This window comes from Narcine bancroftii, chromosome 1, assembly GCF_036971445.1.
Source record: "Narcine bancroftii isolate sNarBan1 chromosome 1, sNarBan1.hap1, whole genome shotgun sequence".
Classification (NCBI taxonomy): domain Eukaryota; kingdom Metazoa; phylum Chordata; class Chondrichthyes; order Torpediniformes; family Narcinidae; genus Narcine; species Narcine bancroftii.
This window is the reverse complement of record NC_091469.1, coordinates 291,940,630-291,954,118: the sequence shown is the minus strand read 5'-3', so window position 1 is coordinate 291,954,118 and position 13,489 is coordinate 291,940,630. Positions and strand designations below refer to the sequence as shown.

Below are 13,489 nucleotides of genomic sequence, written 5' to 3'. Positions count from 1 at the left end.
GACGTCAAGCGCTGAAGAGCTGGCTCTGAATGGGCAACTAAAGCGGCATCATCTGCAAAGAGTAGTTCACGGACAAGTTTCTCTTGTGTCTTGGTGTGAGCTTGCAGGCGCCTTAGATTGAAGAGACTGCCATCCGTGCGGTACCGGATGTAAACAGCGTCTTCATTGTTGGGGTCTTTCATGGCTTGGTTCAGCATCATGCTGAAGAAGATTGAAAAGAGGGTTGGTGCGAGAACACAGCCTTGCTTCACGCCATTGTTAATGGAGAAGGGTTCAGAGAGCTCATTGCTCTATCTGACCCGACCTTGTTGGTTTTCGTGCAGTTGGATAATCATGTTGAGGAACTTTGGGGGACATCCGATGCGCTCTAGTATTTGCCAAAGCCCTTTCCTGCTCACGGTGTCGAAGGCTTTGGTGAGGTCAACAAAGGTGATGTAGAGTCCTTTGTTTTGTTCTCTGCACTTTTCTTGGAGCTGTCTGAGGGCAAAGACCATGTCAGTGGTTCCACTGTTTGCGCGAAAGCCGCACTGTGATTCTGGGAGAATATTCTCGGCGACTCTAGGTATTATTCTATTTAGTAGAATCCTAGCGAAGATTTTGGAGAGCAACGTGATTCCCCTGTAGTTTGAGCAGTCTGATTTCTCGCCTTTGTTTTTGTACAGGGTGATGATGGTGGCATCACGAAGATCCTGAGGCAGTTTACCTTGGTCCCAACAAAGCTTGAAAAACTCATGCAGTTTGGCATGCAGAGTTTTGCCGCCAGCCTTCCAGACTTCTGGGGGGATTCCATCCATACCTGCTGCTTTGCCACTTTTCAGTTGTTCGATTGCCTTATATGTCTCATCCAGGGTGGGAACCTCATCCAGCTCTAGCCTTAGGGGCTGTTGAGGGAGCTGGAGCAGGGCGGAATCTTGGACTGAGCGGTTGGTACTGAAAAGAGATTGGAAGTGTTCTGACCATCGGTTGAGGATGGAAATCCTGTCGCTGAGGAGGACTTTGCCGTCTGAGCTGCGCAGCGGGCTTTGGACTTGGGGTGAGGGGCCGTACACAGCCTTTAGAGCCTCGTAGAAACCCCTGAAGTTGCCAATGTCCGCGCTGAGCTGTGTTCGTTTGGCGAGGCTAGTCCACCACTCATTTTGGATCTCCCGGAGTTTGCGCTGAAGATGGCTGCATGCGCGACGGAAGGCTTGTTTTTTCTCTGGACAGGACGGCTTTGTAAGGTGAGCCTGGTGGGCAGCTCGCTTCTTTGCCAGCAGCTCCTGGATTTCCTGGCTGTTTTCGTCAAACCAGTCCTTGTTTTTCCTGGAGGAGAAGCCCAGTACCTCTTCAGTGGATTGCAGTATGGTAGTCTTCAACTGATCCCAGAGGGTTTCAGGGGACGGGTCCGTGAGGCGGGTTGCAACGTCGAGCTTTGCTTTGAGGTTTGCCTGGAAGTTTCCTCTCGCTTCGTCTGACTGCAGTTTTCCAACATTGAACCTCTTTCTGGGGGCTTTATTGTTCCTGGGCTTTGGCTTGAAGTGAAGTTTGAGCTTGCAGCGAACCAGCCGGTGGTCAGTGTGGCATTCCGCGCTAGGCATGACCCTGGTGTGGAGCACATCTTGTTTGTCACTTTCTCGCACCAGGATGTAGTCCAGGAGGTGCCAGTGTTTGGATCGGGGATGCATCCAGGTGGTCTTAAGGCTGTCCTTCTGCTGAAAAAGGGTGTTTGTAATGACAAGCCGCTGTTCTGCGCAGAGCTCCAACAGGAGGCGCCCATTGTCGTTGCACTTGCCGACGCCATGCTTGCCCAGGATTCCTGGCCAGGTTTCTGAGTCTTTGCCGACACGAGCGTTGAAGTCGCCCAGGATGACAACCTTGTCGGCTGTAGGGGTGCGTTGGATGAGGTTGCGCAGGTCGGTGTAGAACTTGTCCTTTTCTGATGGTTCCGCCTGGAGGGTTGGAGCATAGACACTGATGATGGTGATGTGACGCTTGTTTTGAAGTGGGAGTCGCATGGACATGATTCGGTCCGAGAGGCCTGTCGGAAGGTTTTCGAGTTTGGAGGCAATGAAGCTCTTGACCATGAAGCCTACACCAGATAGGCGTCGTTCATCCGAAGGCTTGCCAGACCAGTAGAGTGTGTAGCCCGCGCCGCGTTCTTGAAGGCTGCCTACATCTGCCAGGCGGACTTCACTGAGAGCGGCTATGTCGATGTCAAGTCTGAGGAGTTCATGTGCAATGAGGGCAGACCGACGTTCAGGTCGGTGGCTGTCAGTCTTGTCTAGCATGGTTCTGATGTTCCAGCATGCTAGCTTGAGTTTGTGAGCATCTTTTGAGGGGGAGGACGTGGAGGGGGAGGACGTTGAGGGGGAGGACGTGGACCTGTCCTCGGGCCTGCGCAAAGGAGCTTTTAGGTGGAGTGCAGTGCGCGCAGTACTGGCCCCACCCTTTACACCCATGGTTCGTGTGCCGTGGCCAAGCAAGCTGGGACGTGGCAGCGAGGTCCTTGGGTCGTAGGTTTTATATCGGAGTGGCCTTCTCCTATGCAGGTTTCTTACCCGGGCTGGAGGGGTCTGCCTCCCCTCCTAGGTCGGTCCATACTGCCCGGACCGGGGCCGAGGCCGCCGCAGTTCACCCTGTGCCTGGACTGGGGCCACCGCCTCCCACTCCCTGCCCGGACCGGGGCCTCCGCCTGCCTCACTCAACCGAGGCCGGGGCCGCCGTCTCCCCCTTGCTCCTGCCCGTATCGGGGCCGCCGCCGTCTACCCTTCGCCCGGACCGGGGCCGGGGCCGCTGCTGCTCTCCCTGTGCCCGGACTGGGGCCGCCGCCTCCCACTCCCTGTCCGGACCGGGGCCTCCGCCTGCCTCACTCGACCGAGGCCGGGGCCGCCATCTCCCCCTTGCTCCTGCCCGTATCGGGGCCGCCGCCGTCTACCCTTCGCCCGGACCGGGGCCGGGGCCGCTGCTGCTCTCCCTGTGCCCGGACTGGGGCCGCCGCCTCCCACTCCCTGTCCGGACCGGGGCCTCCGCCTGCCTCACTCGACCGAGGCCGGGGCCGCCGTCTCCCCCTTGCTCCTGCCCGTATCGGGGCCGCCGCCGTCTACCCTTCGTCCGGACCGTATAGAATGTATAGATGGAGATTAAACCCCATGTTACTTAAAAGGCAGGATTTTAGAGAATTTATTGAAAAACAAATTAAAATGTATTTTGAAATAAATACGGAATCAGTGGAAGATAAGTTTATACTATGGGATGCAATGAAAGCATTCATTAGAGGGCAAATAATAAGTTATGTAACCAAGATGAAGAAGGACTATAATCAGGAAACAGAGCAGTTGGAAAGGGAAATAGTAAATATAGAAAAAGAATTAGTAATGAAGGAAGGTATTACTAAAAGAAGAGAATTGGCAGATAAAAAAATAAAATATGAAACACTACAAACATATAAGGTGGAGAAAAATATAATGAAGACAAAACAGAAATATTATGAACTAGGTGAAAAAACGCACAAAATCCTAGCATGGCAGCTTAAGACAGAACAAGCTAAGAAAATGGTATTGGCATCAAGGAAAAAAGACAAACAAATTACATATAATCCAAAAGAAATTAAGGAAAACTTTAGAGAATTCTATGAACAATTATACCGAACTGAAAACGAAGGGAAAGAAGGGAAAATAGATGAATTCCTAACTAAAATTGAACTACCAAAACTACAAATAGAGGAACAAAATAAATTAACAGAGCCATTTGGAATAGTAGAAATACAAGAGATAATAAAAAAATTACCAAATAACAAGACACCAGGAGAGGATGGATTCCCAATAGAATTCTATAAAACATTTAAAGACTTATTAATTCCGCCCCTCCTGGAAGTAATCAACCAGATTGATAAAACACAAAGCTTACCAGATTCATGTAAAACAGCAATAATTACAGTAATACTAAAGCAAGGGAAAGATCCACTCACACCAGCGTCATATAGACCAATATCTTTACTTTACACAGATTATAAGATAATAGCTAAATTATTAGCAAACAGATTAGCAGAGTATGTACCGAAAATGGTAAATCTAGACCAAACTGGATTTATCAAAAAAAGACGCACAACAGACAATATTTGTAAATTTATTAACTTAATTCATGCAGTAGAAGGGAATAAAGCACCAACAGTAGCAGTTGCTTTAGACGCAGAGAAGGCCTTTGACAGAATAGAATGGAATTATTTGTTCAAAGTATTGCAAAAATTCAGTTTACCGGAGAAGTATATTAATTGGATTAAAGCATTATATAAGGGACTATTAGCGAAAGTGACAGTAAATGGACATGTATCAAAACAATTTAACTTAAGCAGGTCAACACGACAGGGATGCCCACTATCACCTTTATTGTTTGCGTTAGCTATAGAACCACTAGCAGAATTGATAAGAACAGATAATAATATAAAAGGAATAAAAGTAAAAGACAAGGAATATAAAATCAGTTTATTTGCAGATGTTGTTATAGTGTATTTAACAGAACCAGAACTATCAATAAAAGAATTATATAAGAAATTGAAGGAATATGGAGAAGTGTCGGGTTACAAGATCAACGTAAATAAAAGTGAAGCAATGCCTATGGTAAATGCGGATTTCTCAAAATTTAAGAAGGAATCACCATTTAGATGGCAAATGCAAGCAATAAGATACCTAGGTGTACAAATAAACAAAAATCTCGGCCAACTATATAAACTCAATTATTATCCATTAATGAAAAAATTACAGGACGATTTAGAGCATTGGAAAGATTTACCACTAACACTAATAGGAAGGATAAACTATTAAAATGAACATTTTTCCAAGGATATTATACCTATTTCAGGCATTGCCAATACAACTGACAGAGAAATTCTTCAAGGAGTTAAAGAAAATAATAAGGAAATTTTTATGGAGAGGGGGGAAACCGAGGATAGCACTAGATAAATTAACAGAATGGTATAAACAAGGAGGCTTACAACTGCCAAACTTTAAAAATTATTATAGAGCCGCACAATTAAGATACCTATCAGATTTTTATCAAACAAGGGAAAAGCCAGATTGGACCAAATTAGAATTAGATAAAATAGGGGAAAAGGTACCTGAACACATATTATATAAATGGGATGAAAAATTGGTACAACATAGAATTTCTCCAGTATTACATCATCTCCTCAATATTTGGAAGAAGATTAATGTAGAAAGAAATAAAACAATTTATCAATTACCAAAACTAATATTGACGCAAAACAAGTTACTCCCTTTTACAATAGATAACCTTTCCTTTAGAGAATGGGAGAAAAAAGGGATTAAAAGAATAGAAAATTGTTTTTCAGGAAATAGATTCTTATCCTTTGAACAAATGAAAGATAAGTACAATATAACTGGGGATACAGCGCTGGCATATTACCAATTGAGATCCTACTTGAAGGATAAATTAGGAAGCAGTTTGAGTTTGCCAGAGGGAAGTAACCTTGAATATGTGATTACAGATACAATGTTAATCAAAAGATTTATAACAAATATGTATATTAAACTGCAAGAAAAGGAGAATGAGGAAACAAATGGTAAAACTAAACAAAAATGGGAACAAGATTTAAATATAAAGATAAAAAAGGAAACATGGGAGAAGCTATGCTCCGGAACGATGAGAAATACAATAAATACGAGGTTACGTATGATACAATATAACTGGATACACAGGCTATACATTACACCTCAAAAGTTAAATAAATGGGACCCAACAGTATCTGATAGATGTTTTCGATGTAAAAAAGAAATGGGAACAACAATTCATGCAATCTGGACATGTGAGAAAGTAAAAAAATTTTGGGAAGATCTAAATCAGATATTAAATAAAATAACAGAAAACAATATACCAAAGAATCCAGAGATCTTCCTCCTAAGTAACATAAAAAATAAAGAATTTGGAATTGATTTGGAGGATGCACAAAAAAGATTTGTTAAGATAGCTCTAGCCGTAGCAAAAAAATGTATTATGTCAACCTGGAAATTGGAAGATAATTTGAAAATACAACAATGGTATATAGAAATGAATAAATGTATTCCATTAGAAAAAATAACATATAGTTTAAGAAATAATATTGAAATATTCGAACAAATATGGGAGCCTTACATTAAATACAATAGCGAAAACCTACCAGGGACAATCATTACCTAAGTTAACGGAAGGAAAAGGAAATGAAAAGAATGGACTCAGTAGAATTTCTGGAGTATTTTTATTGAATGACAACATTGTCTGACTGGTTTAATGTATCCTAGATTGTATACCTTAAATGGACGGGAGGGGGGAGGTAGGGAGGGTGGGATGGGAGGAGGGGGGGGGGGAGAAAATGGCACTGTATATGTGTGAAAAGGAAAAAGTGTGTACCATGGTTAATGTGATTTATGGTGTGAAAAATAAAAAATAAAAAATAAAAAAAAAATTGCAGTAGATTTGTCAGGTAAGATTGCCCCTTAAGAAAACTAAGTTGACTTTGGTCTCTCTTGACATGCTCCTCCAGGTACTCCATCACCTCATCCTTGACATTCGACTCCAATATCTTCCCAACCGCTGATGTTAGGCTCACAGGTCTATAATTTCCTTTCTCCTGCTTCCCTCCCTTTTTAGATTACAGAGTGACCTTTGCAATTTTCCAGTCCTCCAGAACCCTGCCAGAAACTATTGATTTGTAGAAGATGATTACTAATGCCTCCACATTCTCTACAGCTACTTCTTTCAGAGTATTCCATCTGGTCCGGGAGACTTATCCACCCTTAGACCTTTCATCTTCCTGAGCACCTTCTCTCTGGTGTCTGCACTCACCTCTCTTTCTTGGTACCCTTGAAAGTCTGGTATACTGCTAATATCTTCCACAGTGGTGCACATTCAGTTCCTCTGTCATCTCCTTATTTCCCATTATAATTTTACCAGCATCATTTCCTATTGGACCTATATCTATTTCTCGCCTTTATTTTAAAATCTTAATATACTTTTTAAAAGTGTTTAGTATCCTTTTTGATTTTATTTTCTTGCTTTCTTTCAAAGTTCATCTTTTCCCTCCTAATGAATGATCTCCTTAAGTTGCCTTCTGTAAGCTTTTAAAAGCTTCCCAATCCTGTCTCTTCCCAATTAATGTTTGCTTCCTTGCATGCCTTTTCTTGGTGCTCTCCATTCATTCTACTATATAGTTGTTGATGTGTAGCGGAGGGTGGTCATTTCTGGTTCTCCTGAAGTCCATGATCATCTCCTTCATCTTGTCCACATTGGGATTCGGGTTGTAACTCTTGCACCATTTCATGAGATTTTCCACCCACCTCTTCTCTGCAGTGCAACTCATCATTGTTGCTGATGAGGCCAACGACTGTTGTGTCATCTGCAAACTTGATGACACTGTTGGAGCTGGGTTTGGCGATGCAGTCGTGGGTCAGTAACATGATTAGGAGCGGGATGAGCACACAGCCCTAAGGTGCGCCAGTGCTCAATATGACAGTGTTCGAAGTTCTGCTACCGACCCAGACAGACTGCAGTCTTTCTGTTTGGAAGTCCAGGATCCAGTTTCAGAAAGGGGTGTTGAGTCCCAGAGAGGTCAGCTTCTCCACCAGCTTCTGGGAATGATTGTATTAAATGCCAAGCTGAAGTCAAGGAGCAGCAGCCTGGCATACGAGGTGTTGTTCTCCAGGTGGGCCAGGACAGAGTGAAGCAACAAAGCTTTAGCATCATCTGTGGAACAGTTTCTTCTAAAGGCAAATTGAAATGGGTCCAGCATCTCTGGGAGGAGCATCTTGCTGCATTCCATCAGCAGACACTCGAAGCATTTCATAATGGTGGAGGTCAGTGTCATAGGCCGGTTGTCATTGAGGCCTGTTATTGTTGCCCTCATTGGATGATCCACATACGAGGTCAGGAATCCTTCTTGAACACACTTGAAAATCAGCTCTATATATTCCTCTTGAAGTCAGGAGGTGCCAGTCAATATTTCACTGTAAGTTTAAGTCTCCAATGACATCAACCCTGTAATTTTTTTTATATACATGCTAACTTTATTCAAACTACAACATTACAAACACAAAACACACATAGAACTACAAGTAAAACCAAAAAACCACCATAATGTGTGACAACAAAACTCCTCAAAAAACTCTACCAGATTGGTTAAACATGACCTTCTACACACAAAGCCATGTTAACTATCCCTAATCAGTCCCTGGCTATCCAAATACTTGTATATCCGATCTCTTAGAACACCTTCCAGGAATTTACCTACTACTGACATCAGTGTCACCGGCCTATAATTTCCTGGGTTACCTTTGGAGACTTTTTTAAACAACAGAACAATGTGATCTACACTCCAATCCTCCGGCACTGGACCTGTGGCTAAGAACATTTTAAGTATTGCCACCAGAGCCCCTGCATTTTTCTACACTTGCTTCCTTCAAGGTCTGAGGGAATATCTTTTCAGACCCTGGGGATTTATCCATCCTTATTTGCTTTAAAATTATGAAGAGCTGGGAGTGGATGGTCAGGCGGCACTGTTTTCTAGGGTAGCAGTGGCCATTATTGGAAGATATCTGTTTAAGGTGAGTGGAGGAAGGTTTAGGGGATTCAAGTTTATGGTCATCTGATTGTACAAGTACAACCCAATTAAACAGCGTTCTCCGGTCCTCGGTGGAAAACACGGAAGCACACAACCAGACAAAACACACATACAGACAAACAATGCATATGCAGGACAAGTATTCATATACTTTATACAAATAAGTAAATAAATATTGCTTTGCACATATGAGAGTCTCGGATGGTCAGTATGAGCCATTCCTTGGTGGTTCAGCATTCTCACTGCCCGTGGGAAGAAGCTGATCCTCAGCCTGGTGGTGCTGCCTCTGATCCTCCTGTATCTCTTCCCCGACGGGAGCAACAGAAAGATCCCGTGTGCGGGTTGGAAGGGGTCCTCAATTTTGTGCACCTTCTTCAGACAACAATCCCAGTAGATCACATGGATGCTGGGGGGAGACTCTAAATGGTCTTCTCTGCCACTCTTATGGTCTTGTGGATTGGCATCCGATCCATTTCTGCACAGGTTTGATCTGGGTGGATCACCTGTCCCAGGGCAGACTTGACTGGATTAGCGATGGCCTTGGACAGGATTTTGTAGTCAATGTTTAACCATTAATGGGTCTCAATATTATCCTTCTCCCCCTTCTATTTGAAGGTGATGATGCCGTTTCTCATGGAGTCTGAGCCTGTCAGGTGTATCGCATTCTATACTTCCAGGAGGTTGGGCTCAGCCAGTTGCACAGAGCCCTCTACTGACTCTGCACACACAGCTGATGGCCATAGGCAACAAGATTAGATGTTTACTGAGTGACGCAGGAGGAAATGTAGTTCCTGATCATTCCCTGTGTGTAGACGTTAGATTTCCCAATCACTCAGTGCTGATTACGAGCCGAGGTGGAGTTCAAGATGACTACAGTGATGGTTGAGAATGAATTTGGAGCCAGTACCCAGCCTTATCCTGACCTTCCGACTCCGATGACTACCCGTGGGTTGAGGGCTCAACCAGTCAAGGACTACTTTCTCTGGTCTCTCTTCAATGTTGCTTACTGCAACTTCTGTTGTCTTGGATTTATGGCTTTGATCTTCTCTGTTAAGGTGAGTTGGTCATGGAGTTTAACTGCCGTGGGAACTATTTCTTAGTTCAACCTGTCCACGATGAGTAGGAGCTCACCCGAGACTTCCATTTGTCTGCATTTTGTCCATGTCCCTATCAAAGTAATAAGGAGAACCTGGGAATTATAGACCAGTGAGTCTCATGCTACTGGCGAGCCTACTGTTGGGGAGAAATCCTAAGGACAGGATTCATAAAAATTTGGAGAAGTAGTGATTTATTATTACCAGGCTGTGCTTTAGATGGGTGGGGTGTTAACACAGTGCTGTTAATCTGGTTAGACAACACTTGGAGAGCTGCATTAATATGTTGCCTGATTATCAAGAGAGTGTGGAAGCTTCAGAACTGGAGAATGAGACAGGGCTTTTCTCTTTGAAATGATAGAGAATGAGAAATAACTTCATAGAGGCATGTACAGGTATATGAGATTATAAGGGGCTTAGAGAGGATGGTCAGCCAGCACTGTTTTCTAGGGTAGCAGTGGCCAATATTGGAGGATATCTCTTTAAGATGAGTGGAGGAAAGTTTAGGGGAATCACCAGAGGTTGATCTTTACACAGTGCTGGGTGTCTGTTGGGGGTAGTGGCAGAGGAAAATTCCACAGAGGTATTTAAAAGACTCAGATAGGCACATGGATGTAAAACAAAACAGTCGTGGTCTGCGGGTGAGGGAAAGGTTAGAGCGATGTGGAGTAGGTTTATATAGGTCAGCACAACATTGTGGGCTGAAGGGCTTGCACTGTTCTATGTAAAACTTTTTCTAAATGTCTTGTGTGGTGTGACCAGAGGAAATCTGTATTGGTGTTCACCAAGGAGAAAGATATGGATGATGACAAATTGGGGAGAGCTATATTGATATTGAGGATGTATTTGTGATTGGTGGAGGGAACATTAAGATGGGTAAGACTCATGGTCTTGAGAAATCTATCCCAGGGCATGAGGTGAGCAAGGGAGGGGATTGCTGGGGCCCTGACAAGAGATATTCTATCTTGAGCCATGGAGGGTCTGGAGGTCTCAAGAGCAGTTGCAAGGAGAGTGTTTAAAATGTTTTTAAAAAGTTGTTTCGATTTCTCAGTATATGCCAAAAGTTTCACCTCAAATGGTGGGTTTTTTTTCAAACAAAATGGTGTCAGCCGGACTGTGGAAGGCTCAGAGAACCTGAAAACCCTGGAGGTTGGATGAGAGTGCGGAGATGCTGCATCTGAGTTGTGTGTCCAGGCCAAGGATCAGAAGGTTCGGGCTGGTACCAACATCAGGAAGTGGATAGATGTGTGTTGGGGGTAATGAGATATGTGAAGGTACACATCTGGTTTTGTGAAAATACAGCTAAGTTAGGGGTCAGGAAGGAGAAACTTTGTGGAAAGTGGAATCTGACTTTGAACTTGGTTCATGACTAGGGCTAACAGGCTGATAGAAAGAGGTCAACACCTAGATCCCTGCAGTGTGGAGGGTTTTCCTTCCATGACTTAGTGAAGCATTTTGAGTTGTTTTTTTAAACCCGTATATAGTGACTCCTTTATTCACAAATGCCTCCTGTTGCTGAACTAGGATTGAAACGTTCCAGTTTTTCTGACTGGAGGACTTTGACCCATGATGTTTTGCAAGAATCCATGTTTGGACTTCTGTAACTGATTAATTGGATGAAAAATGTAGTTGGGCATATCAAGTTTGTGGATCACACAACTGGCAGAGTTGTGGAAAGTGAAAAGGATTGTCAAAGGATACAGCCAGATGTAGATGGCAGCTCATTCTGAACACGTGTTATGTCCTCGTCTTTAGGAGGTTAAGTGCAAGAGGAAAGTGTACAGTAAACAGGATCCTTTAACATTCATGTAAAGGGGGATCTTTGAGTGCAGAATCCATAGTTCCATGAAGGTGACCATGCAGGTGGTGAAGAAGGCCAATGGCAAGCCAGCTTTTGTTAGTCTGAGCGTTGAGCACAAGAATATGTAATGTTGCAGCAGTGTAAAACTCAGGCCACAATGGAATATCGCCTGCAGTTCTGGTCACCGCAATACAGGAAGGATGTGAAGGCTTTAGAAGAGGCTCAACAGGATGTTATCTGATTGGAATTTGTTGGTTACAAGAGGAAGTCAGACAAACTTGTGCCAGATAGAGGCTGTGGTGAGAGTTTATAAAACTCAGTTTCCCTGGAGGAAAGTGTCAGACGCTAGAGGAGAGGGGGTGAGAGGTGGATGGAGAAGCAGGGTGGTGTGTGTCTGGGATTCTATGTTGGGAGAAATGGTGAAGTAGACATATCTGTTGAAGAGGCATGCCAAGGAATGCACCATACATGCAGGAGGATTGGATGTTAGATTGACATCATGGTTGGCAAAGACTTGTGAGCCAAAGGACATGTTCCTGTGCTGTACCTGTGTGATTCCTATCCCAGGTTGGATGAAGTTTGGGTCTGGAAGGTGCTGTTGCAGTGATGGGCTCCAGTTGGCCTGCTGGAGGGAGGGGTGTTGGGAATTCCATTGTTTCTGGTGGGAATAAACTGCAGCTGATTGAAGAGTGTTTTTCACTGTTCTGTGTTACCTGCAGGCCAGAGATCAAAAAGTCCTGGGAGATGGTTACAGCGCTAATCATTATGGATCCACATCCAGAGCCCTGAATCTGACCGCCACAATTCTATCTATCCTGCTTTTTGTGATTGTGTTTGCGCTGCTGGTTGCCGGGGTGATCTCCATCCATCCGAAATGAAGAGTGCGCTGGACCGGCAGTGATGATGCACCATAGCCCAATCAGAAGGACCTCAGGATTTCGTTCTCTGCCTGATGCTTGGGTGATGAAATTGTTGCTTGGCTATTAACTTCACATAGTCCCCAGTGTCTTAAAGCCCAACATAATTCATGTAGACTTGCTGTGTGAGAAGCTTGCACCCTTTCAAATAAAATGGCAAATTCAAGCTTATGCTTTTCTTCGGTTGCCACTTATTGAATATTAATATTGTTTCATGAATATGAGAGTCTTGGATGGTTAGTGTGAATGGTTCTATGATGGGAATGTTTTTGTGCTGAGGCATTACAGATGTCATGACCAGGGAGGGGCTTTTGGCATGTCCATTGTGAGAGGGGGAGGCTTGGTCCTTGACTCTGAGTGACAAGTTTGAAAGTTGAATAAAAATTATTTAATTTTAATTTTTAATTTAATTTAGACATACAGCCATTTCGGCCCACAGTCCGTGCCACCCAATTTACCATTAATCTTCACTCCGGTACATTTTGAATGGTGGGGGGGGGGAACCGGAGCCCCTGGAGAAAACCCACGCAGACACGGGGAGAACGTACAAACTCCTTACAGACAAAATGGGATTCAAACTGTGCCACCTTTCACAAATCCTTCTCGACAGACAGGAAAGTGAGGAAGGGGGGGAAGGACTCGAGTCAGATCTCTCTTCCCAATGCAGAACACCCAGCATGCTCGTCGGGGAGGAGTCACATGATAGAGTAGTGGCCGGTAGGAGAATACTAGCCCTCTCCAGAAAAGAAGAAATAAAGTGAAGAAAATACAAAGTTCAAGAAACACAAAATATAACAAATAAAAGATAAAGTTGTAGAGAAAAAAAAGAAAATGACACCCAAGAAGGAAAAAGTAAAAATGGGAAAAAAAGAAGAAGAAAAGACGCCAGAAGAGAAAGGAGAAGGCCTTACCTGCATGAAGAAACAGGGAGCCATCATGGAGAAGAGAGCCCATTCTCCAAGGTTGGTGACGACCCAGCAGAGTCGCCACTCCCCGACCGCTGGACTGCAAAAATGGCTCTTTGAGCCAAACAAAAGTGCGCAGTGCACTCACTAAGGAAAAGGAGAACACCAATGGGGGGGGGGGGTGG

At 44.1% G+C, this 13,489-nt stretch overlaps 1 protein-coding gene across 1 annotated transcript; it reads left to right on the top strand.

Annotated features, from left to right (window-relative positions):
• The first annotated feature begins 9,377 nt into the window (after positions 1 to 9,377).
• LOC138746198 (dispanin subfamily A member 2b-like) lies at positions 9,378 to 12,570 on the top strand. The gene is made up of 2 exons (XM_069904217.1): positions 9,378 to 9,642; positions 12,202 to 12,570. Exons 1-2 carry the CDS (start codon positions 9,454 to 9,456, stop codon positions 12,358 to 12,360), a joined length of 348 nt encoding a protein of 115 aa, XP_069760318.1. The 5' UTR covers positions 9,378 to 9,453; the 3' UTR covers positions 12,361 to 12,570.
• Positions 12,571 to 13,489: the final 919 nt, after the last annotated feature.

What these genes read in the sequence shown, in the direction of transcription:
- LOC138746198 (XM_069904217.1), top strand. Translation starts at nt 9,454, where the DNA reads ATGACTACAGTGATGGTTGAGAATGAATTTGGAGCCAGTACCCAGCCT. An exon ending in CTTTGATCTTCTCTGTTAAG is followed by an intron (nt 9,643 to 12,201) that starts GTGAGTTGGTCA and finishes TGTTACCTGCAG; the next exon opens with GCCAGAGATCAAAAAGTCCT.